Raw genomic sequence first — 27,909 nt, 5'->3', positions numbered from 1 at the left:
ATGACTGTCAGACAGACCACAAGAACATGGAGCCAGGAGTTTCTGCCTCACTCAGAATCACGATCTGGTTCCAGCTCTCGGGAGAGGTCTCACTCCAGAGAAAGATCTCGACAAAGGCAAGATTTATTTTTCTGTCACTAGAGATGAATTACCTAAAATGAAATGGAAATGACCTTGTGTAACAATATGGTTAAAGCAAAAATACCAGAAGATATTTGTATTCTTATTATATTTATTATTCATATTGTGGTACACTGGACATTGGTAAGATGATGCCGTAATTAAATGAAACCTACGAAACCTATTCCTTTCTTAATGAGGTTTGGGGCCGCATCCAAATTGTTATGAGCCTTGTATTGCCTTTGGGATTTGAGCTATTATATATATATATATATGTATATAATATTTATTTCATATATATATATATATATATATATATATATATATTATATATAAACTGGCGTTAATTAGCAGGTGGATCAATGTTTAAGGCAGCTAGAGTATTTATACATAGGCTACCTGAACCACAATTAAACATACTCAAATCGGGACACCTGTGTGTGGGGTGTGGCCAGAGGTGGGAGGGCAGGGTAGAGAGTGGGAGGAGTCAGAGGTATGGCCACCTGCCCATCTCACCCAAAGAGCCACCATGTGGTGCTCAGTTGCAGAGTGTTGCAAAGTTGCCATGTGGAAGCTGTTTTACACATCAAAGGCTCCCCCTAACTGACTCATGATCCATACTGCCTGCAAGAGCCGGAAAGTGCCCAAAAATCATGATTGTACTGCTAAAACAGGGACACTTGGGAGACATGCATTCCCGATATCTCTCTTAAATACTTATAGGTGCCTCTGTGTAGAAAGTCAGCTTTATAACTGCAAGTTATATGAAATATTTATCAATGAGTTTAAAGGAAAGCTTTCCCCTCCAGAGATTTTAGCAGAACTAAATTAACTTAATTGATTTATTAAAAACACCTGTGGTGCGTACCACTTTTCAATCTTTATAAATGATTTGCTGAGATTTTGTCCTTTTACTTTTCACCAGTCTCTTAAAAAGCAGCTGAACAACTTTCAGCAAAAGCAAGAGTAACAAAAGAGGAGGAATACATAAATAATCTGAGAAAAGAAAGATTACTACCCCCAAGTATGCCCAAGATCATGAGCCACACAAGAACATATGTATACAAATGGGTTGTAGATATATGGGTCATCCAATCTTCAAAATTACTTTTGCAGCATACACATTGCATCTCCCACATGGCCACCTTGCAACACTTTCAATCTGAGTGTAAGGGTAAGATAGGCAGGCAGTCCCAGCCCTGCCTACCTATTACTTTGCCCCTTCCACTATTCTCCACTGTGCTGTATTATGTTTAGTCTCTTTCTCGTATGTAGTGAGCTGTTTCCATCATAAAAGGCTTAATCAACAAGCCCATTATACCCCAAGGTAATTTGGGGCACAGCAGAATGATTCGCCAAGCTGCTTAATTGGTGTGACAGTGTGTAGACTAGAGTTCCCACCTGTTCCAGTTTCACCAGGACATACCTCTTCATGGCTGAGAATCCACGAGGCTGGTGGCAGTGGTGGGTCACGTACTGCCACACTGTGTGGGAGTTGCATCGAAGACAGGCTTAGGTTTTCTGAAGAGTGAGTTGCATGAGCATGTAAGCAGGTGGTTATGTTAGTGCGAGTGTCTGGGTGTGTGTTTGTGTGAATATAAGGGTGTGAGTGTATGTGTCTTACTGTGTGTTAGTAATACGAACACTGAAAAGAATCCCAGCACTCCAAACAGCTTCCAATCCTTAGGTTACTTTATTAGAGAAAGGAAATAACCTCAGAAGCCATACTCCCTAACTTGCTATCAGTAACCAGTACTCACCTCTAATTATGACATAGGACTTTTTTGATGTTTTTCTAGACTACGTACTCGGTTTACAGACCACAGTTACGATCCTGACCTTGCTTCCAGCAGTATCCCCTTTGACGCTTTGTTTTAGAGGATGGTTTTTCAGTTTGACCTCTGCTATTATACCTTGTTTTGGCTATCTGCTGCTGCTTCTGTCTGACATTTTGTATCTTTGGCGGTTGGCTGCCACTTACCTTGTGTCCTGACGTGTTCCCACCTCTTCCAAGCCTTACAGTAACGTGTAGGTAGGCTCTGAACATCTCCACCTGTTAGTAGTCTCTCTAGTAATGTACATTTAGCAAAAATAATTCAACCGCTTAAAAAAAAAAAAAAAAAGGTAAAATCACTGTAGCTCACAGTTCAATAATTGAGTCAAAAAGACAACCACCTCTGAAACTGCTTTGATTAAAACAGCATCAGAACCCATACTCTCTAATTTGCCATCAGCAACTGGTACTCCTATAATCACCTCCAATCATGACATTGAAACATTTCCAAAGGTTTCTAAACTTTTTTGTTTCCTGGTTGTGCGTGACCCAGTCTAATAACCATATGTCACTGGATAAGCACTGAATACCCACGCTACATTATACCAACATTAAACAAATGCTAGAGGTGCTGGCTGGGTAGATCAAAAGATCTCCCCTCACCAGTCCTCTCTCTGCAGGGGCAGGCAGGCAGGCAGCCAGACACTTGTGTTTGTCACCCTGTCAGCTATCTCCAGAGGTGGACTGGACAGCGAGCCACTGACGGAGCAGGGCCCATTGGAAAGATTATGGACGGCCCAAAATAAAGGAAGCAAGCCAGTGGTGATGTTGAATCCCAGCGCTCAGCACTGGAGACTTGCCACTGTGAGGAACACTGGAGCAGAGGTTTGTACGAACAGACTTCATGCTTCTTCACAGGACATAAGAAGACAAAGAAGGATAGAGAGAAAGGTAAGAGATGGGGGGGAAATAGGAGAGATAGATAGTGAAAAAGAGGAGATATAGATAGAGAGAAAAAGGTGAGATGGATCAAGAGAAAATAGATAGTCAGGTAAGAGTTGAAAAAGAGAGTGAAGAAGAGGAGATATAGATAGTGAGAAAAAGGTGAGATGGATCATGAGAAAATAGATAGTCAGGTAAGAGTTGGGGAAAAGGGGAGAGATAGATAGTAGAGAATAGATAGTATGAAAACGGAGAGATCAAGAGAAAGATAGAGGAGAGAGATAATGAGGAGAAGATAGAAAGGGGCGATATAGAGAGAAGGGGGACATAATGAGAAAAAGGGGAGAGATGGAGACAAAGGGAGAGATAATGAGAAAGTGAGAGGGAAAGCTGCAGGAGCGGTGAGAGGTAGGCGGGGAAGGGAAATGGGATATATCTAAATGTGTTTGCATATATATATATAAATATGGATGTGTACTTTGTGTGTGTGAGTATGGATTGTGTAATTGTGTTTGTGGATGTGTGTGAGCATGGACATGTAATTGTGTGCGAGCATGGACATGTAATTGTGTGTTTGTGTGAGCATGGATGTATAATTGTGTGTTTGCATGACCATGGATGTGTAATTCTGTATGCGTATGAGCATGAATGTGTAATTGTGTATGAGCATGAATGTGTAATTGTGTATGTGTGTGTGAGCATGGACATGTAGTTGTGTGTGAGCATGGACATGTAATTGTGTGTTTGTGTGAGCATGGATGTATAATTGTGTATGCGTATGAGCATGAATGTGTAATTGTGTATGTGTATGAGCATGAATGTGTAATTGTTTATGTGTGTATGAGCATGGATGTGTAATTGTGTGTTTGCATGACCATGGATGTGTAATTGTGTATGCGTATGAGCATGAATGTGTAATTGTGTATGAGCATGAATGTGTAATTGTGTATGTGTATGAGCATGAATGTGTAATTGTTTATGTGTGTATGAGCATGGATGTGTAATTGTCTAAGTAGGGTGAGATGTGTATGTTAGTGAGTATGAGTGTGTGTAATTTGTGTAAAGTGTCTTTACATATGTTGTAAGGGGAGGGCAAAGAAGGCACTGACCAGTTGTGTGGGGGCAATGATGGCACAGACCAGCTGTTGAAGTTGGGGGGCATGGGGCCCATGGTTTCTAGTAATGCCCTTGGGGCTGGCCTTTGGGATGTGCTACCCTTCAATGCTAACTTTGCATGTGATTTTTCATTTACTCTATAACTGCAAATACAGGGTTTGTATATCTTATTCAGTTGAGCTGTACCTGCAATGCTGTTTTTACCTGTGTTCTTTATTAGATTTATATCTGAACTACATGGGGGAGGAAAAGAGAGGTGTGCCACAGTATAGAAGGGGTCAAATGGACTCTAGGGGTGATGATGGGAAGGTGCCACTGGGTGGTCTGCACAAGGCGCTTAAACACCTAATGCCGGTTCTGCATAATACAAACAGTTATATGAATGATTACAAATGCCCACAAATTCAATCAGTAAAACCAGATAAGCTTGTATGCCTCTATATGATCGAGCATTATATTTTGCGGAATACAACTATTTGATTGACCAGGCTGAATGAGCACCTAATTCCAAAATTCAACCATTTAATTTACAAAAGTAACAGTTCTGCATTAAAAACAAGGATAAACGTTATCCTATAATTGGACATGCCTAATAATTCATGATGCCTCTCTAGCTTAGGGGCGTACACTTCATTAAAGTTAAACAGGACACCTTATATTCTACTCACATATATACAATGTGATGCTCAGAATGAATATATACTTGTGCCATGCTCGTGTCAATATTTCTCTATAAATCATGCTCTTTATTAGCATTAATGCACACACAAAACTGGTACACTCTTCAGTCTAGATGTTCACCATTTATTGACTTTCATTTGATAATTAGATGATAATTAAATATATAAAATCACCTGCTTCTATTAAGGAATTGCTCCAACGCTGACATAATGAGCTATATTATAAATAATGTTGCGTAAAGTGCAGGGATAATTACAAACATGTACCTCCTCCAGGGAGTTATAGTTAGATAAAGCACCAGTCAGGTCATTAAAAACAAAACAACAAATAGATATTGGGCCCTATATTGTTGTACTATAAAGAATAACCATTGGTCGAACACAATTTTGACAGTTTTTTGATGATGTGGTAAAGATGGAAGATTGTTGGATGCTATGATCACCAAAAACTGTATCACAAGTATACTTGCCCAAGCAGAACACAAAAACATTTACAAAAATACTATAACTAGACCATTTTTGTTTCAAAGATATTTTTATGGTTCTCTTTCCATGGTGAAGGGCATCATAGTTTAAAACTTTTACAAACAATAGGTTACTTTCAAAACGAGGTTTTACATCAGATTAATACCAATACACCATGTAGTATCATATTGAGATTAGTCCATCTCCACCTACCCCCCCCCCAACAGGACCACCTTTACCCCCATTGGGGTACCACACAAAAATACAGCAAAACCGCACAAGCCAAAGTCCTTGGCCACCAGGATGTCACAAGAAACCATAAAGTGAAGAGAAGCTTTGATACCCTAAAATGCAAGCATAATAATACCAATCATAATAATAAAAGAAAATACAAAAACAATATGGCGTGGTTTCCCATCCCTCAACTCCTAAATAAAAATCATAGCCAAGATGTCAGTGTGTGGCGCTCAATAACAGACCTGTGTAACCATACGCAAGGTCGGAGCCAAGTTGTCGAGAAGAAGGTCAAATCCAATTCCTGAAATAGAACAAGGTATTTATTCTCCATCTTCGCAATGTCTTAGTTTTTTGTTCCCATTTAAAGACTAATTCTCCCCTTGCCCACTTACTTAATGTTAAACGGTATGGTTGATGATATGACCCAAAAAAGAAACAGCTCTCTATTGATCATGTAGATGTTTTTTGCTCTTTATTCCATGTCCTGGCAAAAGAACATTTGTGCTAATAAACTTTGACTATTGCGGTAATACTACAAAAGCATCATGGTTTATTGTGTAGCATTGGGTGTCTTTAATTGAGATATTTCTTAAAATACCATGCAATCTATCACTTTGGCTAATATCAAGCAGGAGAATTAGAAAAGCAGATGGGAGGAATGTACCGACGGATATACGCAGTTCAGTATGAGATGAAAAATGCCTTTTTAGATGGAAATTAGTTCTAGCATCAGTGTAAGCAAACCATTATCATTTAGTGAATGGTACAGAATTGTATTTTCCATAATGATTTCTCTTTAATGTTGCTCTGATTCGTTTCATTTTTCTCTCTGTGGGTTTATGTACTGTTTGATATCTTCAGATAATTTAATTATGGGAGGTTGGGCTGGAGGTGGAGACTTGTTTTTGGAGACAGTTAAAATATTCTACCTGTTGGAGTGAAGAAAGCATTGATTGTGCCGACAGAAGGAAGCCCCTTCGCCAGTCACAGGTAGTGTCCAGTCAGTGTGCTTGGGTTTTATTGAGTTTTTGTGTTGATATAACTCAACTGCTCCTAATTATAGACCTCTACATGCCACTATGCACAATATATACTGCTGGCTGTTTTATTCTGTCTGTGTTCACTCCTGTTTGCTGCTTACAAAAAAAACTATAAAAATGCAAAATAATTCATCCGATTTCAGTCTTTTTGCCTTTTAATAAAGTAACAATGTTTTTCTTCCTAGGATAAATCATTACAATGCATTTCTTCCAACATTTCAAAATTATATTTTCTTTAATATATTATTATGTTTTATTTACATAATTTAATGCATCAATACATGCTGTTTATCTAGTCATTGTCATAACTTTGTAACAATGAGTTATAACTTCACTGTTTAGTGAATATACCCCACTATATCTTTAGTACACTTTTGTACTTGCTCTTGTCAGTAATGATCTTCCAATGACTGCATTTGTTTTATACAAGCCCTTCTTGCCTGTTTATCTGTGTCTGTTTTGGCTACATGGTTTTTGTTAGCATTCTCATTAGATCTTCCTTATCTTAATCATGGGCCTGAATCTTTGATTGTTTCTGTGCCTTCTTGGGGAGAGATACCCTGTTCTCACAACCACCTTCACCTCTGTTTCTGGCCCTTTGTTCTGTTTATGTTCATATTTCTATATTTTGTGTTGCACAATAATGTTTCATACTCACCAAAAACTCTTTCCCTTCTCGTTAGCTCTCGGCATGTTTTGTCATTAGATTATTTCTTAAACTTGTTTTTCTCTTACTGTATCACATTGTTTTTGAGATTATGTTACTCTCTGTTTTTACTGTATTTATTCACTAAACTCATGCATGAGTTTCAGTGAACTCAAAACTCTAAGCTCACACAGTAAGATCTCATTATGAAAGGCAAATCCAGCAAGTTTCACTTATTAGAAATGTTGAGATGAGATGGGATTTATCATAAACCCAAGTGGGTGCAACTTGAACTTAACTACAGAAAACACTCTGTGATAAATTCTTTCCACTCAGGTGGTTCATTCTCCCTTACCTCCAGCTCTATCTTGTTTCTTTACTACTCTAGGTCTGTAGCTCTTTATCACTTTATTTTATAGTACTTTCTATCTATAGCTTTATTACATTATCTGTCCTTCAATAGCTTTGTCAACACATTTGTTGGGCAGTGTGTGAGGACAAACCTCCATCCATTTACTGCTCATTGGGCTAGTGCTAGTCAGTGCTAGTGAGTGAGATCAGTAGATCTCCTCAACAGGCCCATAATCTCCACTGCCCACAAAATATTCTTAATATGAAAAATAGACGTAGCTGCATCAGCCAAAGGAAAAATGATGTTGATATCTTTAATTGGGCCAGCTCGGGTCACACAAGGTCTCTTATTCAGCTAAAGGTCAATAAAAAGTAGCATCTTTATCCTATGGACTCCTAGTGGTTTCCATTAGATATGAATTATGTTGGTGATTGGGACATTGACGATATTTAGGTTTGGCAACCTAAAAAACCTACATGTTTAAGGTCCCTTTCAGCTCTTTGACACCTATGGTGAAAGCAACTAATAAGGTAGAAATCTGATATTTGACTTGATTTTTCCATCCTATAAAAAAGGTGGAAAGGATAAAAGTTACAGTTAACATAACACAATATTAATATGTAGTTCCATGGAGGTGAATGCAACACCTTTCATTTTTATGTATGAAGGGCAAAGTCATACCTACCAACATTTGAAATGGCCAGAGAGGGGCACCTTTGTTTTTAGGAAGTGTGGTTAGGGGGCAGGGCTTTACCAAGACTTCACAATGGAAACCCTCTGTGATAAGTTGTACTTTAAGCTTTACTGAGTTACATTCTCATTTTTTTAAGAACACCTGTAAGTTTATCAGTTGCGATAAATCCCATTATGTAGCCCGTGCCCCTATGGCACCAGTTACCTGAGTGATTACTCTTCTGTAGTAGTAAAAGCACTACTACATTTCAGCATAATGACATGCCTACAACCTTTCCAGGATTTCCAGGGACAGTTTTTGATATTGGTTCCTTGACATCAGATGCTGCCCTTCCTGACCTGGTACCTGAAATATGCTCGTACATCACGTCCGTATATACGTCTTTGGTATCTGGGTTAGCGGCACAATGCACAGGTCTATGAAACCATGCAACAATCAATAAGTGAGCAGAGCCTCCTTCAGAAATCTTGGTGTCCAGGGATCAGACACAAGTAGTGGGCCATGAGAGCCCCGTCCTGGGTAATGAGGGGGCCCATGACAGATTAGGGAGGCCAGACTCCTTTGCTTGCCTGGGGCCTGTACATTGGTACTGGTTGTACCTCCTTAATGGCAACCCTGTATGTCTGTACTCACAAACACATTGTATATATATTTAAAAAGATGTCAATTAATTCACATAAGAGAAAATTACAGGCCACAATCCAGCACAGGTGACTTGGCTGCTAGAAAGGTGAAAGGCAGTATATGACATTAGCCACACATATGTTTCTAACAAGTGAATTACAATCCGCTTTAGTGTCGGTATATCGTTCTGGGGACAAATACAGGCTCTACAGTCAAAGCTTTTATAAATTATCTTTTAAATGCAAGGGTCCCGTCCTTCTTTATAGCATCTTTTAAACATGCATGGGATAGACACATAGCTATCTATAATCTAAGACATGGACTGATTAAGGTTTGAGCCTTTAAAATGGGAAACAATGGGCAGACAAGATGAGCCAAATGGTTATTATCTACAGTCAAATTCTATGTTTCTATCTTCATTAACTTCTGGTAAATCCAGAAACATTTCACTTGTGGTTTGGGAAATGTGTCCAAAATAATATATTTAATTGAATCTATTATATTTTTGTAATCAGCTAATTGTATCTATTGATCTTATTTCACATTGAAGTTAGGTTTCTAATCATTTTTCTAGCAAACATTTAGACTAAAATGTTTTATTCTAAAATTAGAAATTCTGTCCGCTCTTTATTTTTGTATCTTGATTTAGAAATGGGCGATAGAAGGGCATTTCAGTGATGTTTTGTGTCTTTGCATGTTTTATAGGGCAACACAGAGGTTTATTCAATAATATATTAAAGAAAATATAATTTTGTATCTTAAATTAAGATTAAAATTTCCTTCACATAGTTTAGCCAGTTTATTAAAAAATCTGTATTATTATTCTCTGTTTAATAGCCCAGTGATACTCTGTGCCAATTAATATCACATGGTTTAACTTCTGACCTTTACTTCCAGGCTTGTGGACAGTTCCTCCAATCTGTCCACAATGAGAAGTCGACGGGGTGTTATGTTGGAGAGCTCACGGACACTTTACTCCAGCTTTTCCCGCAGTATTGAGCTTTCCTTGGACGAAGTCGTAAGATGGGTTTTATTTAGTTCTTCTACTTCACAGTTCACAGACATAGTGGCGGCATGTAATATTATGTACTCTTCTACTGCAGGATGCCACCAAATTTATTCAAGAGAACTTTAAGAAGAGAGAATGTATTTTATACACCAAGGACCCCAAGTCACAGTAAGCACCAGCGGCTGGCTATGTGTGGCAGCTACACGCAGGCATATAGAGACACTGTATAGTCAGATATATTAGAACGAAAGCGTTTTTGTTCTAGCATGCCTTTTTCATGCATTTTTTTTAAAATTCTTGTAGTCGGAGATGCTACCATGCTTCCATTCTTTTAATCTGCTTTTATACACATGAAAAGTATTCGATCGAACATCCTTACTAACTACTTTAACATGCTTTAATGTTTGTTGACCCTGTTTAAGACAGTAGAGTGTCCCTTTAAAATGCCGTTTTGGATGTAAGAATCTATGCATGGGGTAACCAAAAACTTGTCACTGACCTTGGCTGTATCATGGTACACCTTGTGGGAGTGGAAGTGACAATGTATTTTCCTTAATCACAGGGACAATATATGCAAGTGCGGATACTCCAAGACTCAACATATAGACAGCACCCAGAACAACCAGAATGAGAAGTGGAACAACAAGAAGCACACAAAGGAACTGCCTACAGATGCCTATGGGGATATTCAGTTTGAAGCATTTGGTCGGAGGGGAAAGGTGAGTGTTATTGGGAAGATACTGAAGTGGGAAGGTAGGGCCCTGCTGTGACAGCAAAGTGCAACCAGAAGCTACATGCTGCTGATGACAAAGATGGACTCACTAAGCTTAAGAAAGAAACACCTGATTTATGTCATACTGCAGTTAAAATTATTCTACATGTTGCAGTAGAGCAGTAGAAAGAGGATAGGGGAGTAACACGGTGGGTTGCCAGAGGTGATAAGCATATACTATGTGTGATTCTGTATTTTATGTTATTTTTGCACCATCAGTACATCCGGCTGTCCCGTGACACAACTCCAGAGATCTTATATGAGCTGATGGCCAAATATTGGCAGCTGAAGACCCCGAATCTCATCATCTCTGTTACTGGAGGAGCCAAGAACTTCTCACTCAAACCACGAATGCGCAAGATCTTCAGCCGCCTCATTTACATCGCACAGTCTAAGGGTGCTTAGGGGTATCTGTGTGTATGTGGGCAGGAGGTGGTATGTTTGAAAGTGTGAAGAGTCAAGATGAAATAAGAAAATGCAATGTGTGTCTGAAGCACAGGATTCAGAGGGATCCAAAGCATGCGCTAGCAATTAAAGGTTTCAAATTTAGGCAATTGTGGTCAGAAACATTTAAGACAGAAAGGGTACTAAGGATGCTATTCCCTGCCTCCCCCGAGACAGCCCTTCTTGGAATGATTACAGATCAAAACCAAATTTTATGTTACCAGACGATGGAAGAGTTAATTTTCACCTAGGTTTAAATATGTTCGGGAACATCTAGGATTCTTAGGGCATTATCTGACCCAGAAACTTTCTTTAACCAAACAATCCTGTATTCCTTCTTAGACTCTTAATATTTCAGTGTAAGGACACTATCTAGGTTCTTACACCTTGTTACCAATTTAGGGCAACAGCAGTTACCTATAAGACATTATATGATTGAGGACACTATGTTTTGTATTGTTTCATTTAAGGAGAAAGGATAAAAACTAATGTGGAAAACAATGTTTGTAATTGGATTATGGTAAAAAAAGTGGAGCAATTGATTATTATTTCAGTAACATATCTTTTCATATCTGACCTAGGAGCCTGGATCTTTACAGGGGGAACACATTATGGCTTGATGAAGTATATTGGTGAAGTGGTCAGAGATAACACCATTAGCCGGAGCTCAGAGGAGAAAGTTGTAGCCATTGGAATCGCAGCCTGGGGAATGATTTCCAACCGTGACACCCTGATACGGAGCCCTAATGCTGAGGTTGGGAGGCTGGGATGTTGGGAGCTTAATCAGTTTGGATTAACCTTTGTGGTTTCATGTCGTAAACTAAGTATTGTGATAACAGGGAAAAGAAAACATGTCGGTGCGCTAAGCTAGTCACAGGCTCAAATAATACAAATGTGTAATACGAGGTTTACCAAACAGGTGTAAGCATGCTGCAAGAAACAGTGTATTGGCTGTAAAATGTATACAAAAAACAAAAACTGTCTGCGCTTCTCACCCTAATAAAGTTGGCAACAAATATATAAACATAATATAAATGAGAGGTTTTGGTTATATGAATTGGCCAAAGCATAATTAAGCTCACCCACCACGTCAAGGCACACTCTCAATAGGGTGAGAACCTACTCTCACCTCCTACATAGTGGGCACACAAAGCAGTTTATACTGCTACCAAAACCTTATTAATGTGTTGGGGGAGGTGCAATTAAACCTCCTCCCTATTAACTCCTGGACAGCAAGCTGCAACCAGACTGATGAGGCGCAAACAACCTCAAATATGTGCAAACAGGGAAAAGAAAAAATGTCGGTGCGCTAAGCTAGTCACAGGCTCAAATAATACAAATGTGTAATATGAGGCCTACCAAACAGGTGTAAGCATGCTGCAAAAAACAGTGTATTGGCTGTACAATGTATACAAGAAACAAAAACGGTCTGCGATAACCTAGAGATATACTGCAGTCTGCAGAAATATCCCTTCAGTATAGGCCAGTAGAAAAATAGTAGAAGAAGGTTTATATTAGGTCAATGTGGGTGTAAAAATATGTCATTAGTGGCACTTCTTTAGAAACACTTTGTGATACACTGCACTGTTTAACAGGGGAATTATGTAGCTCACTATATTATGGATGAGCAGAAGCGAGATCCTTTGTACTGTCTAGACAACAACCACACGCACCTGATCCTGGTGGATAACGGAACCCATGGCCATCCAACAACCGAGGCGGAACTCCGAGCTTCTTTGGAAAAGTACATTTCTGAACTAAATGTGCCCGGTGAGAAAACATTAATGAATGGGGTCAGGGGTAGTCATAAAATTTGGGGTCTTATGACTTTCTCGAACACCCCACAGTAAAAGAACTGTATCTTACACAGCTTCTTAATGGTACTTTTACAGAGTCTAATTATGGTGGAAAAATTCCAATTGTGTGTTTTGCTCAAGGAGGCGGGAAAGAAACCCTAAGGGTGAGTAGGATTATAGACATGATAAAAAAAGATTAGAGGTTGAGGTATAAGAATATGGAAATAGGAAGCGTGTTTGTGTGTGTGGGATTTTGTGTTGATGAGTTATAGAAAGCTAAAACTTGATACATTCGTGTGGAGGTGTAATTAGAAACCACCCGTCCCCGATGTGAAAATTGTCCCCAGAAATGCCACTTATACATTATATATTCTTATAACTAGCAAACAGGAATAAGGAGAGACATGCATATTTCACCAAAAAACAATGTTATTAGAGACCAACACTAGTCCAAATAACTGCCCCAGCATGTGTCATATACAGTTGTGCTCAAAAGTTTGCATACCCTTGGAGAATTGGTAATATATGAACCATTTTTAAAGAAAACATGAGTCAGCAGGCAAAACACATTTCTTTTATGTCTTATGGGATTCATATTCAACTGTAGGTTATAACAGAATGGCACAATCATAAAACAAAACATGGCAACAAGAAAAGTCTGCATACCCTTAGTTCGTAATACCGTATTGCCCCCTTTAGCATCAATGACAGTGTGCGATCTTTTGTAATAGTTGTCTATGAGGCCCCAAATTCTTGCAGGTGGTATAGCTGCCCATTCGTCATGGCAAAATGCCTCCAGGCCATGCAAAGTCTTTGGTCGTCTTTCAGGAACCACACATTAGATCTCCCCAGAGTGGCTCGATGAAATTAAGGTCAGGAGACTGTGATGGTCAATATAGCCTTGTGCTTAGGGTCATTGTCGTGATGGAAAGTCCAAGAGCATCCCATGAGCAGCTTTCGTGTGGAAGAATGCAAATTGTCTGCCAGTATTTTCTGATAACATGCTGCATTCATCTTGCCATCACTTTTCACAAGATTCCCTGTGCCTTTAGATCTCATAGTGTGTAGAGTCAAACATTAACAAAGAATAATGAAATACATAATTCAACAGAAACAGAGAGCTATCTGCTGGCTTCTCATAGTCTACACGAAATGTAGCTTTTCATAGAGAACATCAGGTAGGTGCTGGCTATCTTTTGACTTTCCTTCCTATGTAATATTTTAATTTATTTTCTAAAAGGCAATAAACACAGCCATTAAGAGTAAGATCCCATGTGTAGTTGTGGAAGGATCTGGGCAAACAGCTGACGTCATTGCCAGTCTTGTGGAGGCAGAAGGCACTTCACTTGCGTCATCGGCCATCAAAGAGAAGCTACTTCGATTCTTGCCTCGCACAGTGTCTCGTCTGGCAGAGGAAGAAATGGAGGCCTGGATACGATGGGTACTTCATCAGGACAGGCCTTACATAGTGGTGCTTTACTATTTTGCGCCACAGGGTGGGAGCTTTTTCAAGTGGGGTAAAAACAAATAATAGCATTTGAGTAATAATTCCTTCACCCCACTTTCATCCCTCCTTCCTCCACCTATGCTCCATTTCTGCCTTCCCTTTAACCCCTAAACTACCCTTTTGCCTGTATTCACTTTTATTTTTAAATGTTCTACAGTGTTCTGCATTTAATTGCAATCATTTTTATAGATAAAATAATAATGCACATACCTGAATATGCTGAGGATCCTGAGGGGTGGCTGCCACGAGGAGGAGGGATACACAACATCTAGGCTGTGTCTAAAGTAGATTTGTGTATTGGCATGAGCTTTCACTGAGCGTGACTTATGCAGCCTCATCAGTCTTTGTAGTACTGTAAGCCATTATTATGAGGCTAACAATGGGCCACAATTGCAGCCACCCGATGAGTACAGGCGGCTACTATAGAGCTTCTTGGCCACCAGCCCCACATAACCAGCCTCCATCAGATCTGATAAGATAACTAATACAGGAAGGTATAATACACCCGAGTTGGGTTACTGCCCAAAGGAACCACACAACAGGTGGACCTGTTGGGTTTGAGTCTCCTGCAACACAACTACATCTAGCAGCGGGTTAGTAGATCCACCTAAAGTTCCAGCAATCCAAATGTTTATATAAACTATGGAAACAGCACCAATTGTTTCTGTGATTCATAGTGAGATGTGAAGAGAAGGGCTTTATACAGGTCAAAGATCCAAGGAGTTTTTGCCCAGAATGCCCAACTGTCAACCCAAGCTGACTCTTGAAGTATGGAGAAGTCCCTTTGTCTCTGTCTGACAAATGTAAAGTGTGTCATATTCACACACACACACCACTGGCTATTATTTTATTATAGTCCTTCTGTGTGTAGTATGAACATGGACTACTGACCTCTCACTACTATAGAAAATAATCCATCACTGTTTTTTTCAGTACCTCTACAGCTTGACATTTTTTTAAACCTTAATCTCTTTTGGAAAGAAATACATAATGGAAAAAGTAATTTTGTTGAAATGAATGGTAGGTCAGTAATTATCTCCCCAAACCACAGATGTCTCATGTAATAGAATTTTTTATAAATGGATGTATTTCCAATTAGGGTTTTAGTATCCAAACAGACAGAAGACGCTCATGTCATTATCACAAGATATAGTGTTCTACCTGTGTTTAAAGCAGATGACGTATGAGAAGAGGCACACGGTTCAGCAAAGTCCTAAATAACGAATTACTTTAAGATAAACCTAAAACATAATCATATTTCTGTATTAGAAACATAGAATTTAACAGTAGATAAGAACCGTTCAGCCCATCTAGTCTGCCCATTTTCCTGAGACTTCATGCCTATCCCATACATGTTATACATGTTTCCCGTAGACGCAGCTACACATAGATTTTTCAGAGAACATGCATGCTTTTGCAATAGTAAAATATTTTCAATCTTATTGTTTTTGGAGATAATTGGTGTGAGAGTTAGGGGCTTTTTTACTTCAGGGAAAACTGTAAAAATGTACTTACTGTTCTGAAATTACAATTATAAAGGGTGACCACAAAAGATGAGCAGTGCTACATTGGAAGGGGTGAAATAAGTTGATGAGGCGGAATAATCATAGAGATCCTGAAAATAGAAAATTAAGGTGGCTGCTCCCATGTAATAAATATATTGTGGGTTTTTAGTACATATGTATTTTTTTGTATGGTGTTATCATATAACAGCAACATGTAGGTTGATTTAGTGTACCAAACTGTAAAATGTTGGATTTGAACAAAAATAATAGCTCCGCCTTAACAGCAAAAAATATTAAATCACAGCTTCTATATATATAGACAGCGATTATTAATGGGTGTTTTGGACCGCTGTAATCTCTTCCTCATACTGTTTTTTAAATTTCTTTTTGTAGATCAAAGAGATAATGGAAAACTTGCATCTTCTCACAGTCATCAAAATCGAACAGGCTGGGGATGAAATTGTGAGCAATGCTATATGCTTTGCCCTATACAAAGGTACCAAATAATGTGCCACCTTATTATTTCTAATGTAGCAATTTATTTTGGGGTGGTGAAAAATGTTTGTGTATAGTGTGAGACAAAGTATTTGTATATAAGTGTATATAAGTGTTTATCACATACCCATTATTTATTATATACTTAATATTACTTAAATATGAAAATCAGCTGACATATCTAGAGAAGCATGTTTTATAGATATATACCCTTTTGTATGCTGGTATTAGTCCACAATATTAATCGGGCCAATGTGGTACTGCCAACAGATTAACATGACACATGCAAAACCTTCCAGATGTCACAGGTCTGCCCAACTACAAATTCTTTCCACTATTAGCTTTTATCAATGCGCAGGAACCCTGTAATGTGTATTTACATCCTTTTGTAGTACAAAAATGAAAGGCTAGTTTTTAGTAGACATGTGCAATGGGCCAAAAACAATTCAGACAACTTTTTCAGTTCGTTTTTGGCACATTCGTTTTCTGGGCAACAAATTAAAAGTTACCCAGTGTCCACATTCACTCTCATTCACTCTCTCACACTCATTCTTGTTGAGCTTCTCTCACGCTCTTTAAATGTTTCCCAACGTTCTCTGCCAACCACTTCTGCTTCTGCCAACCACTTCCGACAAGAAGTTGCGGAAGTGGTCTGCAGAAGTGGTCGGCAGAGAAGGTAAGGAAAGAAAATTTGAGAGAGAGTGAACGAGAATGAGAGAGAGTGAGTGAAAATGTGGGACAGTGTGTATGAAAGGGCCTGCGAATTTCAGCAGAAAATTCTGAGCTTTTTCTTTTTTGTCTGCTTAGTGGGGAGTCTGGCCTTGTTTTCGTGGCTTTGTACGAATAGTTTTTAGTAAACTTTACTGGTATGTAAAATCATTTAAAGCAGTTTTGTTATTTCTTTTCAGCTTTCAGTACTAATGAACAAGATAAAGATAATTGGAATGCACAACTGAAGCTTCTTCTGGAGTGGAACCAGCTGGAGTTGGCCAGTGAGGAGATCTTCACTAATGACCGACGCTGGGAGGTCTGATCTTTTGCACATAAATGTCAATAAAAAAACTGAATTGTGCCTTATTGTGTTTGTTATTGATTAAACCCCATTATTTCTTATTTGTCTGTGTTCTCTTTTATCTCAGTCAGCTGACCTGGAGGATGCCATGTTTGCTGCTCTTGTTAAGGACAGGCCCAAGTTTGTGCGACTCTTGCTGGAAAATGGTCTAAATCTGCGAAAGTTCCTGAGCAGCGAGATCCTCAGTGAGCTTTTCTCTGAACATTTTAGTACCCTAGTGTTCCGCAACTTGCAGATTGCCAAGAACTCCTACAATGACTCTCTACTTACCTTTATCTGGAAGATGGTCTTGAGCTACCAGCGAAACCGCAAGGATGAGAGAAACAGCCGTGATGACTCTGAGAGTCAGGTGTGGGTGCAGCAGTGTACTTTCTAACTTGTTCTTCAGAAGCTTTGTTGCCCTTTTTGATGGTTTCTGTAGTATCAGATGGAATTTTCAACACAGGGGTAGCCTACAAAACATAATTAGTGCCCTTTACTGGCGTTTCAAGTGTGGGACTTTAATGTGACAAAAGTGGCTGACCGTTTATATAGCATCACTAAGCATCATTGATGAAATGTGTGCATAGTGTGATCAATTAATCATGATATTTCTTCCAGGACCTTTCTCAGACAATTAAACATCCGATCCAAGTACTATTTATATGGGCGATTTTGCAGAACAAAAGAGAACTGTCTAAGGTTATTTGGGAGCAGGTAGGTAATTTAAATTGTGATGTTAAAATTGTTACACAGAAACACATCATCTAATTTCTCAGACTAATCTCTGTAATGAGTTTTAGCAAAGATTTATCTTTTGTAATGCTTAACGAACCCAGACTTAATTGCCAGCTATTTTCCTGGAATAACCTGTATTTTCCCCAGACAAGAGGATGCACTCTGGCTGCACTTGGTGCCAGCAAACTCCTAAAAAGTTTGGCCAAAGTCAAGAATGATATCAACGCTGCTGGGGAATCAGAAGAAATTGCAAATGAGTATGAAACAAGAGCTGTGGGTAAGAGTACTGGAAAGTCCAATTCTTCCCACCCTACCTGCTAAATTGATTCTTCTGCAGACAGCATGAATATACACTTCATTTAAAGTCTGGAACGCATCCCATTATAACTGCAATGATATGGCTTTTGGTAGTTTAATAACCAGAGAAGCAGTCTTTTAATACGAGGTTTATATAAATGGTCCCTGGGCAGATTAAGTATTGATGTCCGGCAGAAGCAGATGAAATAATTGCAGTCCTTTGGGGGATTCAGGATTAATATTTCATGCAAGCCTTTCTATACTAACTGAATATGAAATGAAAGAGTCCATGAGAACCCACGAGTAAAGGACAGCTAATTTATCACACATTTTAGCTTATTTTTTAATTATATTTACTGGCATGAATTGCTGACAAACGAATCACGTATTATGTTCTCAGTCAAATAGGCCTAGGCAGCAGGTAGAAGTGGGTGGCAGCTCCTCTACTGCAACAACAGGGAGTCAATTGCCCTTTTGGGATTGTAGGCCACTGTTGAAGGATTCAAAGGAAGGCAGGTTCAAAGGAAGATCACTTACCTCCCCAACTGGCCCACTAACACTGAGCCAGCACACTCCTCGATAGTTCATTTCCGCCCGGCGCCATGCATCTTTAAAAGGTGGAGTTCCGGGATATGACATCATATCCCTGCACCCAGCAGTAAGGATGGCAGCATGGAGTGAGCGGCATATGACATTTGAGTGTTCATAGCAAAAATTACGAATGTTTCAAAAAATGTCGCAGTAGCAGAGTAGGTGGGAAAGTACCTTTATAGCACAGGAAGGAGGTTATACTTGTGGCATTTAAAGACATAGCGCAGGCCAGGACTAAATGGTATAGGTGCTGTAGCCAGATTTACATGGTGAAGCAGGCATGGCAGGGTAAAGACAAGGACCAGCTGCACATAGACTAGTGTAAAGAACTAGTGTTGCTGGAAAAGGGCAGGGGTTTATTCACGCATGAAGGCCATGAGATGTTTAGCTTGTTACTATGGATCGGAATGGCTGGGCAAGAGAACCCGTCTGTGCTGCGGCTGTTAATAAATGCTTATTAGTAATGTGCAAATCACATCCTCTTTTATTGACAGAGCTGTTCACAGAGTGTTACAGTAACGATGAAGAGTTGGCAGAGTTGCTCCTGGTTTATACCTGTGAGGCCTGGGGGAATAGTAACTGTCTGGAGATGGCAGTCGAAGCAAAAGACCAGCAGTTTATAGCACAACCAGGAGTGCAGGTGGGAAATCCGGAGCTAGTGGCATCTTACAAACGTATTGACAACTATGTATATACCTTACAAATAGCCAAACCAATACAAGCAAATATATCAGAAGTATTGGCATTATAACCAGAATATACAACATGACAAGCATCTCAGGAAAATCCAAGTCTTTCCAACTTGAATATTCATTCTGTAGTTGAAGTTTGTATATTCTGAAGCATATTTTACATATCCCTAGTGCTGCGTGCAATGGCAGCAGATTTAAAAATCCACTTTCCTTAGGCTACCATGTCTTTTAGTGACAGAGTCATGTTGCTTGTTTACCGGCACAACCCCAGTCATTTGTAACTTGGGCTGTAGCATAGGCGTCTGCAGCTCCTAATGAGCAAGGCAGGCAGTATTTAGGGGGCTCCAAGGCTTCTTGGTGGGCAATTGGGACTTTTATTACTGATTAAATTACATCTGCTACTAAAGGCTTGAATAGCTTTTTATTACTAGGGATGTGTCCAAGTTTTACATGCAATATGTTTACATGCATCCAATTATATATATATCTGGAAGGTGGTCCCAGCATTCTCTGTTATGCCAGTGTGTAACAGCACAGGAGAAGGCTGGTGCTGTTATGCATCCATTCTGTTCTTTTATGGATATTATGTTAAACTTTTATTGACCACATTACATGTTATTAAGATTAATTTTTAGTTTTCATTTTTTGCCTTTTTTTTTTACATGAAAAAGCATTAAGCCATATTCTGCTTGTTCTGTGTATCGCTTGGTTAATATATGCTGAAACAGTTTGTTTTACAAAGTACATAGACAGTCTACAGTCAATAAACACATTCCTTTCGGTAGATCACATTTCTCTATTATAAGATTTATTTTGCAATAGTATTGAAGGTTACAATACATTTAGCAGCCACAATCAACCCCCCCTGCATTACTATACCTGAGAATTTTCTAAATAAATTGACCCTTAGACTCAATGAACATCAATTCCTTCGTAGCTCATCACACAGATTCAATGTTCGATTGACATATTCACTGGCTAAAGGTGACAACCAACCTGTTCTTAGAATGGCCCTTTCAAAAATTATAATTTACCAGGAGGTAAAGCAATTTAAAGTCTGAGATATTCAGGCAATGGTTTCACAGCAGTGAAAATAGCAACTGGGCTACCTTAATATCATGAAATCGCAGTACAATAAGAATAAGCCAGCTCCAGTTAGATCAAAAGGTTGGCTTCTGCATACTGGTTTGGAAACCAGCCACATAACCACAATTTATCTAAATTCTAGCATCTACTGCTTCACCTTGAACGGTCACAGTGATGTATTAGACAACTTTATCCAACTGACATTGTTGTGTAATATCTGTTGAATCAATGTAGTTTGTTGAAGGCTGTTTAGAACTATCTTAGTAATTGTAATGCTTACTTTTAGTGTGACAATATGTGGAAGTTTAGAAATGATTCAGTTCCCCATTGTTTTTGCAATTATGTCCCAGATTACACTGTTATGGGTATATCAGTGCACCTTAGATTTGCTTACATTTGGTTCTTTCTGCGCTTTTGTAGTTGACAATGAAACGAAAAGAAAGCATAGCAGAACACTGAACGACAGTGACAATTAGGGAGGAACTATAGGGCTTGCAAGACATATTTTCAAGATCTTTACAGAGATAATGATCATACCTGCTGTGGCAAAGTATTTGTTGGTTCCTGATGGGATGCAATTAACTTTCAATTTGTGTAACAACAACACACTAGCACAACATAGGCATACAGGCCACACAGTATGTTGCTATAGATTTAAATCAGGAATGCCATTCATTAAACAGATACCTAAAATAAGACTGTCCATTTTATAAGATATTACATGAGGAAAGATTGCTTGCATTTGTGGTAGGGCAACAATTTGAGACTAGTAAAACCTCTTGGCATCCAGTTTGCCATGTAGGAAGTAAACATTTTGCGCGAATGTTGTGTTGTTGTCCATATTGCTAGTCATCCAATAAAAGGCTGTCCTGTCCCTTATCATTCTGTTTCTGCAGAACTTTCTCTCCAAGCAGTGGTATGGAGAAATCTCCAGAGATACCAAGAACTGGAAGATTATTTTGTGCCTCATTCTGTTTCCTCTCATCAGCTGCGGATTCATCTCCTTTAGGTACAAATATATGCACTAGCCATATTGAAATGTAAATCTTGTGCTAATATAGCCTAGTTATATATATATATATATATATATATCCTCATAACTACTAAGTCAGGATATAACAATTAAGTTGTCTAAGGGTGTGGATCAACTGTTAGTATTCTAAGCTTTTTCCCCATAGGAGTTACATACTTTTGGGTAATATATGATAACATTGGTACACTGTGGTTTTAATGCAGGAAGAAGATCTCAGAGGGAAAGAGAAATCATTTGTGGAAGTACTTTGCCTTTTTCACCTCCCCGTTTGTTGTCTTCTCCTGGACAGTTATCTTCTATATCGGGTTCCTCCTACTATTTGCTTATGTATTACTAATGGACTTCCAGCCATTCCCCACTGGGCTGGAGATTGCAGTCTACGTGCTGGTTTTTGTACTGCTTTGTGATGAGATAAGACAGGTATGCACAATGTATAAATGTATAAACAGGATATATATATATATATATGTGTAATTCCACTACACCACTCTAAAGCCTAGCTCTACCTCCATGTAGTTTGGCACTAATTTAATGTTTATTACATAAAACATGCATTTTTGAAAAATAAAGCAATCCTTGTCATGGAATATATATATATATATATAATTATTTATTGTTTTATATAGCGCCATCAAGTTCTGTATATATATATCAGTTCAGAGCTCTAGAAACACTTTTTAGCAGTTTGTTGATCATACATTACCTTACTTTCTGCAGATGTACATGAGCGGAGTGAAGTATTTCATTGACTTGTGGAACATTATGGATATTCTGGGTATCCTGTATTTCATTGCTGGGATAGTATTCAGGTCAGTACAGTTTCTAGTAAGAATCACATATGGAAAATACAGCGCTGGTGTGGCATCCTGTTTGCCAATTTAGGCTTTATTACTGAAAATTGATAGGTGGACAAGAATATGAAAATTGGCAGAGCTCATATCTCACCTACTTTCTTTCTACAGACTATACAGCGACAGTCCTAGCTCTCTGTACACAGGCAGAGTTATCTTCTGTCTTGATTATATCATCTTCACCGTGCGGCTCATTCATATTTTTACCGTCAGCCGGAATCTGGGACCAAAGATCATAATGTTACAGAGAATGGTGAGAGCAAGGCAGCAATAAACACAGTTTAAAATGGTCGTCCAACTGTTCAAGAAAAAGAGACAAAGATTATTGAGCACCACAGCATGTTAAGCAACGCCATCTTTTTTATTCTTATTTCTCAGGCTTTAATCACATAAGGGCAACACAGTAACTTTTCAGGAACGTTTCAGTTTCTATGGCAACAACCTATTAGTGCCAGCTTTTACATCATGTGACAGTTTGGAGCATCACAAAAGAGGCAAACTTTTACATGATTAAGTAATTTGTGGTAGGGCGTTGGGCATTTAACAGTACTAGGAATTGTGTTTCTAATGGTTCATTAAGCAGGAGAAAAATATAGAGGAGGCAAGAAGGGCATAAGAAGCAATAGCAAAGGGGGGGGGTCATCCTTAAATGAGGCATTGTTTCTAGAAGACAAGATTCTGTTTCTAGGAGGCAATTTATATTATTTTATTTATTTTTAAGCCTTCACTATTGTTTCCATTTCTCATATATCTCACCTTTTTTGATCTGTTAGCTCATCGATGTGTTCTTCTTCCTCTTCCTGTTTGCCGTCTGGGTGATTGCCTTTGGAGTGGCCCGTCAGGGAATCCTACGACTGAACGAGCATCGCTGGGAATGGATTTTCCGCTCAGTTATATATGAGCCATATTTGGCTGTGTTTGGACAATACATATCTGATGTTGATGGTAATTTTGCTTTACTCTTCACTCTATACAGCTGGTTGTAATCATTTGGCAGAGGGGTGTACATGTGCTTATCTTTGTACTTCTCTATATCGTTCTTATAATGTTAAATAGACTTGACTTGGACCCTACAATTTTTATTAACCTTCTGTGACATGCACAGCTTGATTGCAAAATGATGGCATTCACAAGGTGAGGCAGGGAGGATTATAAAGAATATTGTACAATGGCTTGTGACCAAAGCTTTTTTGTATATACTGTACACCCAATCAAATTGTATCCCTGGATTCAAGAATGTTAGTAAAATGAATTGAAATCCCTCAGATCTATCGAACAACAGATCAGTACTTGTTCATCTCACAGGTATTGTTCTGTTGTTTGTCATCAATGTGGTGTCTTTTTAACCCAGTTTTCTAGTTTTCTGTCATTGTTAGGAATATTCTTCTAATTCTAGGTACCACTTATGACTTTGACCATTGCACTATTACCGGGAATGAGTCTAAACCACTTTGTGTGGAGCTGGACAGTGACCACAACCCTCGATTTCCTGAGTGGATCACCATCCCACTGGTCTGTATCTACATGCTCTCCACCAACATCTTGCTTGTCAACCTACTAATAGCCATGTTTGGGTAAGTTCTGGAAATCTGTAGCTCATTCTAGAGCTGTGAGCCTCATACATATCTATTGTGCATGTTGTTCACATTTAATTTTTCTTGTGTAATAGATGTTCTCCTCTTTGATCTAGGATTGATTGTCATAACACATTGTAAGCATAACACAACCAATAACGCAGTTTTTTTGTTGCCCGGTAGATACACCGTGGGCTCTGTACAAGAGAACAATGACCAAGTGTGGAAGTTCCAGAGATATTTTCTGGTGCAGGAGTATTGCAGCCGACTCACTATTCCTTTTCCTTTCGTCATCTTTGCCTACTTTTATATGATACTCCGGAAGATGTTCAGCTGCTGTTGCAAACAACAGGAGCCTCAACCTTCACCATGTTGTGAGTGATCTGTAGAAGTCACCCCTCACTGCTGAGAACTAGGACACTATTCTGAATAAAAGTTGAATAGTTTGTTGAGATGTGAACAAAATTATCTGAACCTGAACCATTTTTTAATCTGCTATTATTGATTAATGTGTTTTTTTTTTAGATATTTGGAGAATTGTGAAACTAGGCTTGGAAAGCTGGTCTGTCACTAGCTAAGACATGTTGTTGTTTAAGTAACAAACATGGGAGCGCAAGATGAGATCATCATGGGTTCTATAAAATACTATACTTTAGGAAACTGACCCGTTGCTGGTTGATCGTAGTTATATCTTACCATCAAATAAAAAAATGCATTCAACAAACTTCAGTTTTCTTCCGTATACTTAAAAAAGGCCTTCCCATGTCCCATCTGCCAACAGGTTCTAAGAAAGAAGACAATGAGACCCTGGCATGGGAAGCTGTGATGAAGGAGAATTACCTGGTAAAACTGATCAGCCAAGCACACAACAGCATGGAGTAAGTGACCTTTAACATGAAGGGCAAAGGCATTGACAGTTAATGGGGAACGACTCTGACTGGGGTAACAAAGAAGGACTAGAGAGAATGGTAGCTGGAAAGCAGAAAAAGCTGGACTTTAGATGTAACTAAGAATACTGCTCTTTTCCACAGACATTTGTGTGACAAAACACCACAAAGAGTACTACCCCGGTTTCTGTAAGGTCTGGTCTCCACAATAGGCTAGTAACAGGAAGTAGAATTAATAAAATCATTAGCTTCAACCATGTCTGATGTAAGGCTGTCCCATTTATCTACCACCCAGTTGTCATTAAACTCCCTTATCATTTTCAGACATTACACAGAAGATTGTGTACAACTCTGGAGACCCCATCTCCAGAAGGATATTGACAGATTGGAGAGAGTTCAGAGGAGGGCCACTAAAATGGTCAATGGTTTGCAGGATAGAAACTATCAGGACAGACTAAGGGATCTTAATTTGTAGATACTGGAGGAACGGGGGGGGGGTGATATAGTAACATTTACATACTTAAAGGGGTTTAAAAAAGTACAGTGCAGAGGAGAAATATTAGAACAAGAGTCCATAGCCTAAAATTGGGGTTCAGAGGTTTAGATGTAATTTAAAGAAGTTTTGATTTATAGAGAGCGCAATAAATAAATAAAAACAGCCTCCCATCAGAGGTGGTACAGGCTGATGCCGTTAGTAAATTTAAACATGGATGGAAAAGGCATAAAGCTATCCAAGACCAAGGACTGATTAATGTCTGAGTGTCTTCGTCAGGAAAAATGAGCAGACTAGATGGGCAGAATGATTCTTATCTACCATCAAATTCTATGTTTGTGTTTATATCCTATCAAATAATTATTTTAAAAAAGTGCCCCCATATGAAATGAAACAATATACTGATAGCCAGTTTACTTCATATATATATATTGTAGAGATACAGTTGTATAAGAAGTCAGAATTTTTAAGCTTTCCATATCTTCTGAGCCCTAATCAGCTGATTACTCTGCATGAATGGTAGCATCACCTCTGGTAAGGATGGAAACTTCTTGCATACTTACTTGCTCCATCATATGTCATTTTTCCTAACAGAATGGAACAGAGATTCAAGCAACTGGAAGCGAAGGTGAATATTATTATTATTATTATTTTGTCACAATATGAAAAGATCTCTGTAAGAAATGTTCCTGCACATCATACTGTCTCCCAACTAGTCTCCCTTTCGACTAGCAATTACTTTCTCACATTCCTCTTATGCACCTTTTTAATCTTTGTCTTCACAGCTGAATGATTTAAAAGGGTTTATGAAGGACATCAGCAGCAAATTAAAGTAAAAACCTGTCCCAAGGGAGACGTATGGTGAGTGTTGATTCCGTATCATCCATTCTCCATCTAACTGTTCTAAATCTGGGACTTTGTGTTTTTGTACATTGTTACACTTGAGTTCATGTGACTACATTTCATTAAAGTCTCTTGGTTGGTTCATCAAAATAGAATTGTGGTCAGTTGTTATTTTTCTTTGTTATTTTTTATTATATTTATTTCTATTTACATTCTGTTGCACTTGAAGTATCTCTAGTTCTCGAATTACATCAGTCATCCTTTGTTGGATTGGCAAAATAGAAAAATGCTCACTGAGCGGGTGGCTTATGGAGCCGCGCACTTAAGTCTACTGCTTCTCCTGTGCCATATTGGGTCCTTAAGTGGGCAGTAGATACACAAAGTACATCATTTATAGGCCACTTTTCTTCGCTTTCCTTCTATCTGAAAAGGAATGATGGAAGGTGTAATCCATCAGATGTTAGATGGCTGCATGTACTACTGCTCTTGATGTCAGTCATAAATAAAATGCAAAGATTGTCTGGCATACTCCACAATTAACTTTGTCTTTTTCTTCCTTCTGTTGCCCTTTTCCCTTGACACAACCCCCTTTCATTTTCAAAAATCCCACCTATCCTTCTCCATCTCTCTATCTCATTTCAGATTACTATCCAACAAAAGAGATGTCATCACCTCATTCATGTAAAATAACCCTTTCACTGTCAGTCTAATGTAATTGACATTACATTATTGTCATTTTTTATCACCAAGCCTTCAACTTTCTCGATATTGACTGACATTCTGGGGATGTGTGAACTGGTTTGATTTCCATTGGTCTGGATGAGTACTTGATACTTGCGTGTTGTAACATGTTGATATGTTACATTCCACCTCTGTTGTATCCCTGCTGGTGAATCCCATGAGAATGCCCACATTCTGAGCCATGACGTGAACATGTTGGAACATGTGACTTTGCTCAAGCTGCCATATTACCTCCCCCTTCGCTCATTTCCATCATTGTGAAATTGACTTATGCCCAATTTAAAGAAAATAATAGCGGATGCTTTAAGCACCAATAAAATAAATTGGCTCAACGCCCTTATAACCCATATCGACAGGGTGACTTTGAGAGAATACGTTTTCTTGAAAAGACCAGATACTCTTTATAGACCTTCCTAACAACAACCACGGGCCTTGAGTTAGGAGAGTATTTTGAGATAAGAGCAGAGATATAGGGGTGCAGAGTTGTTAAGAGTTCCTGTTAAGAGGGCAGGAGTTTGAATTTAATTTTGTAGGCTATAGGGAGCAAATCAAAGGACTGGTACAGTGTGGCAGCCATTGATATAAAGAAATCGTACATATTGTTATGTTATTGGTAGTAGAGTAGATGCTATATTTAAAAATCTATATAACAAACTTTTCATGTTAAGCTGGTGAAATGTTTTTTATAACTAGGAAGATGTCAGTTTCATCTGTCTTAGTTTTGTTGAGATGCGAGTGGCAGGCGTGCTGTTATATTACTCACAGTATAAAACCTCACAGTGCATGTTCTGGGCAAGTTTAGTAACCATTTCTC

The 27,909-nt window shown here is 38.7% G+C and overlaps 1 protein-coding gene across 1 annotated transcript; it reads left to right on the top strand.

The window, feature by feature from the left end:
* Window positions 1-26,492, top strand: TRPM8 (transient receptor potential cation channel subfamily M member 8). The gene is made up of 25 exons (XM_053471434.1): window positions 1-116; window positions 9,588-9,708; window positions 9,794-9,867; window positions 10,262-10,418; window positions 10,691-10,868; window positions 11,497-11,669; window positions 12,511-12,685; window positions 12,808-12,875; window positions 13,952-14,152; window positions 16,117-16,219; window positions 17,127-17,245; window positions 17,358-17,639; window positions 17,891-17,986; window positions 18,155-18,284; window positions 19,390-19,535; window positions 21,570-21,682; window positions 21,910-22,126; window positions 22,424-22,515; window positions 22,669-22,810; window positions 23,331-23,502; window positions 23,954-24,131; window positions 24,315-24,505; window positions 24,913-25,009; window positions 26,106-26,139; window positions 26,297-26,492. The coding sequence occupies exons 1-25, from the start codon at window positions 1-3 to the stop codon at window positions 26,345-26,347; spliced, it is 3,426 nt and encodes a 1,141-aa protein (XP_053327409.1). The 3' UTR covers window positions 26,348-26,492.
* Window positions 26,493-27,909: the final 1,417 nt, after the last annotated feature.

This window comes from Spea bombifrons, chromosome 7, assembly GCF_027358695.1.
Source record: "Spea bombifrons isolate aSpeBom1 chromosome 7, aSpeBom1.2.pri, whole genome shotgun sequence".
NCBI lineage: Eukaryota > Metazoa > Chordata > Amphibia > Anura > Pelobatidae > Spea > Spea bombifrons.
This window is presented reverse-complemented; position numbering and strand designations above follow the sequence as displayed.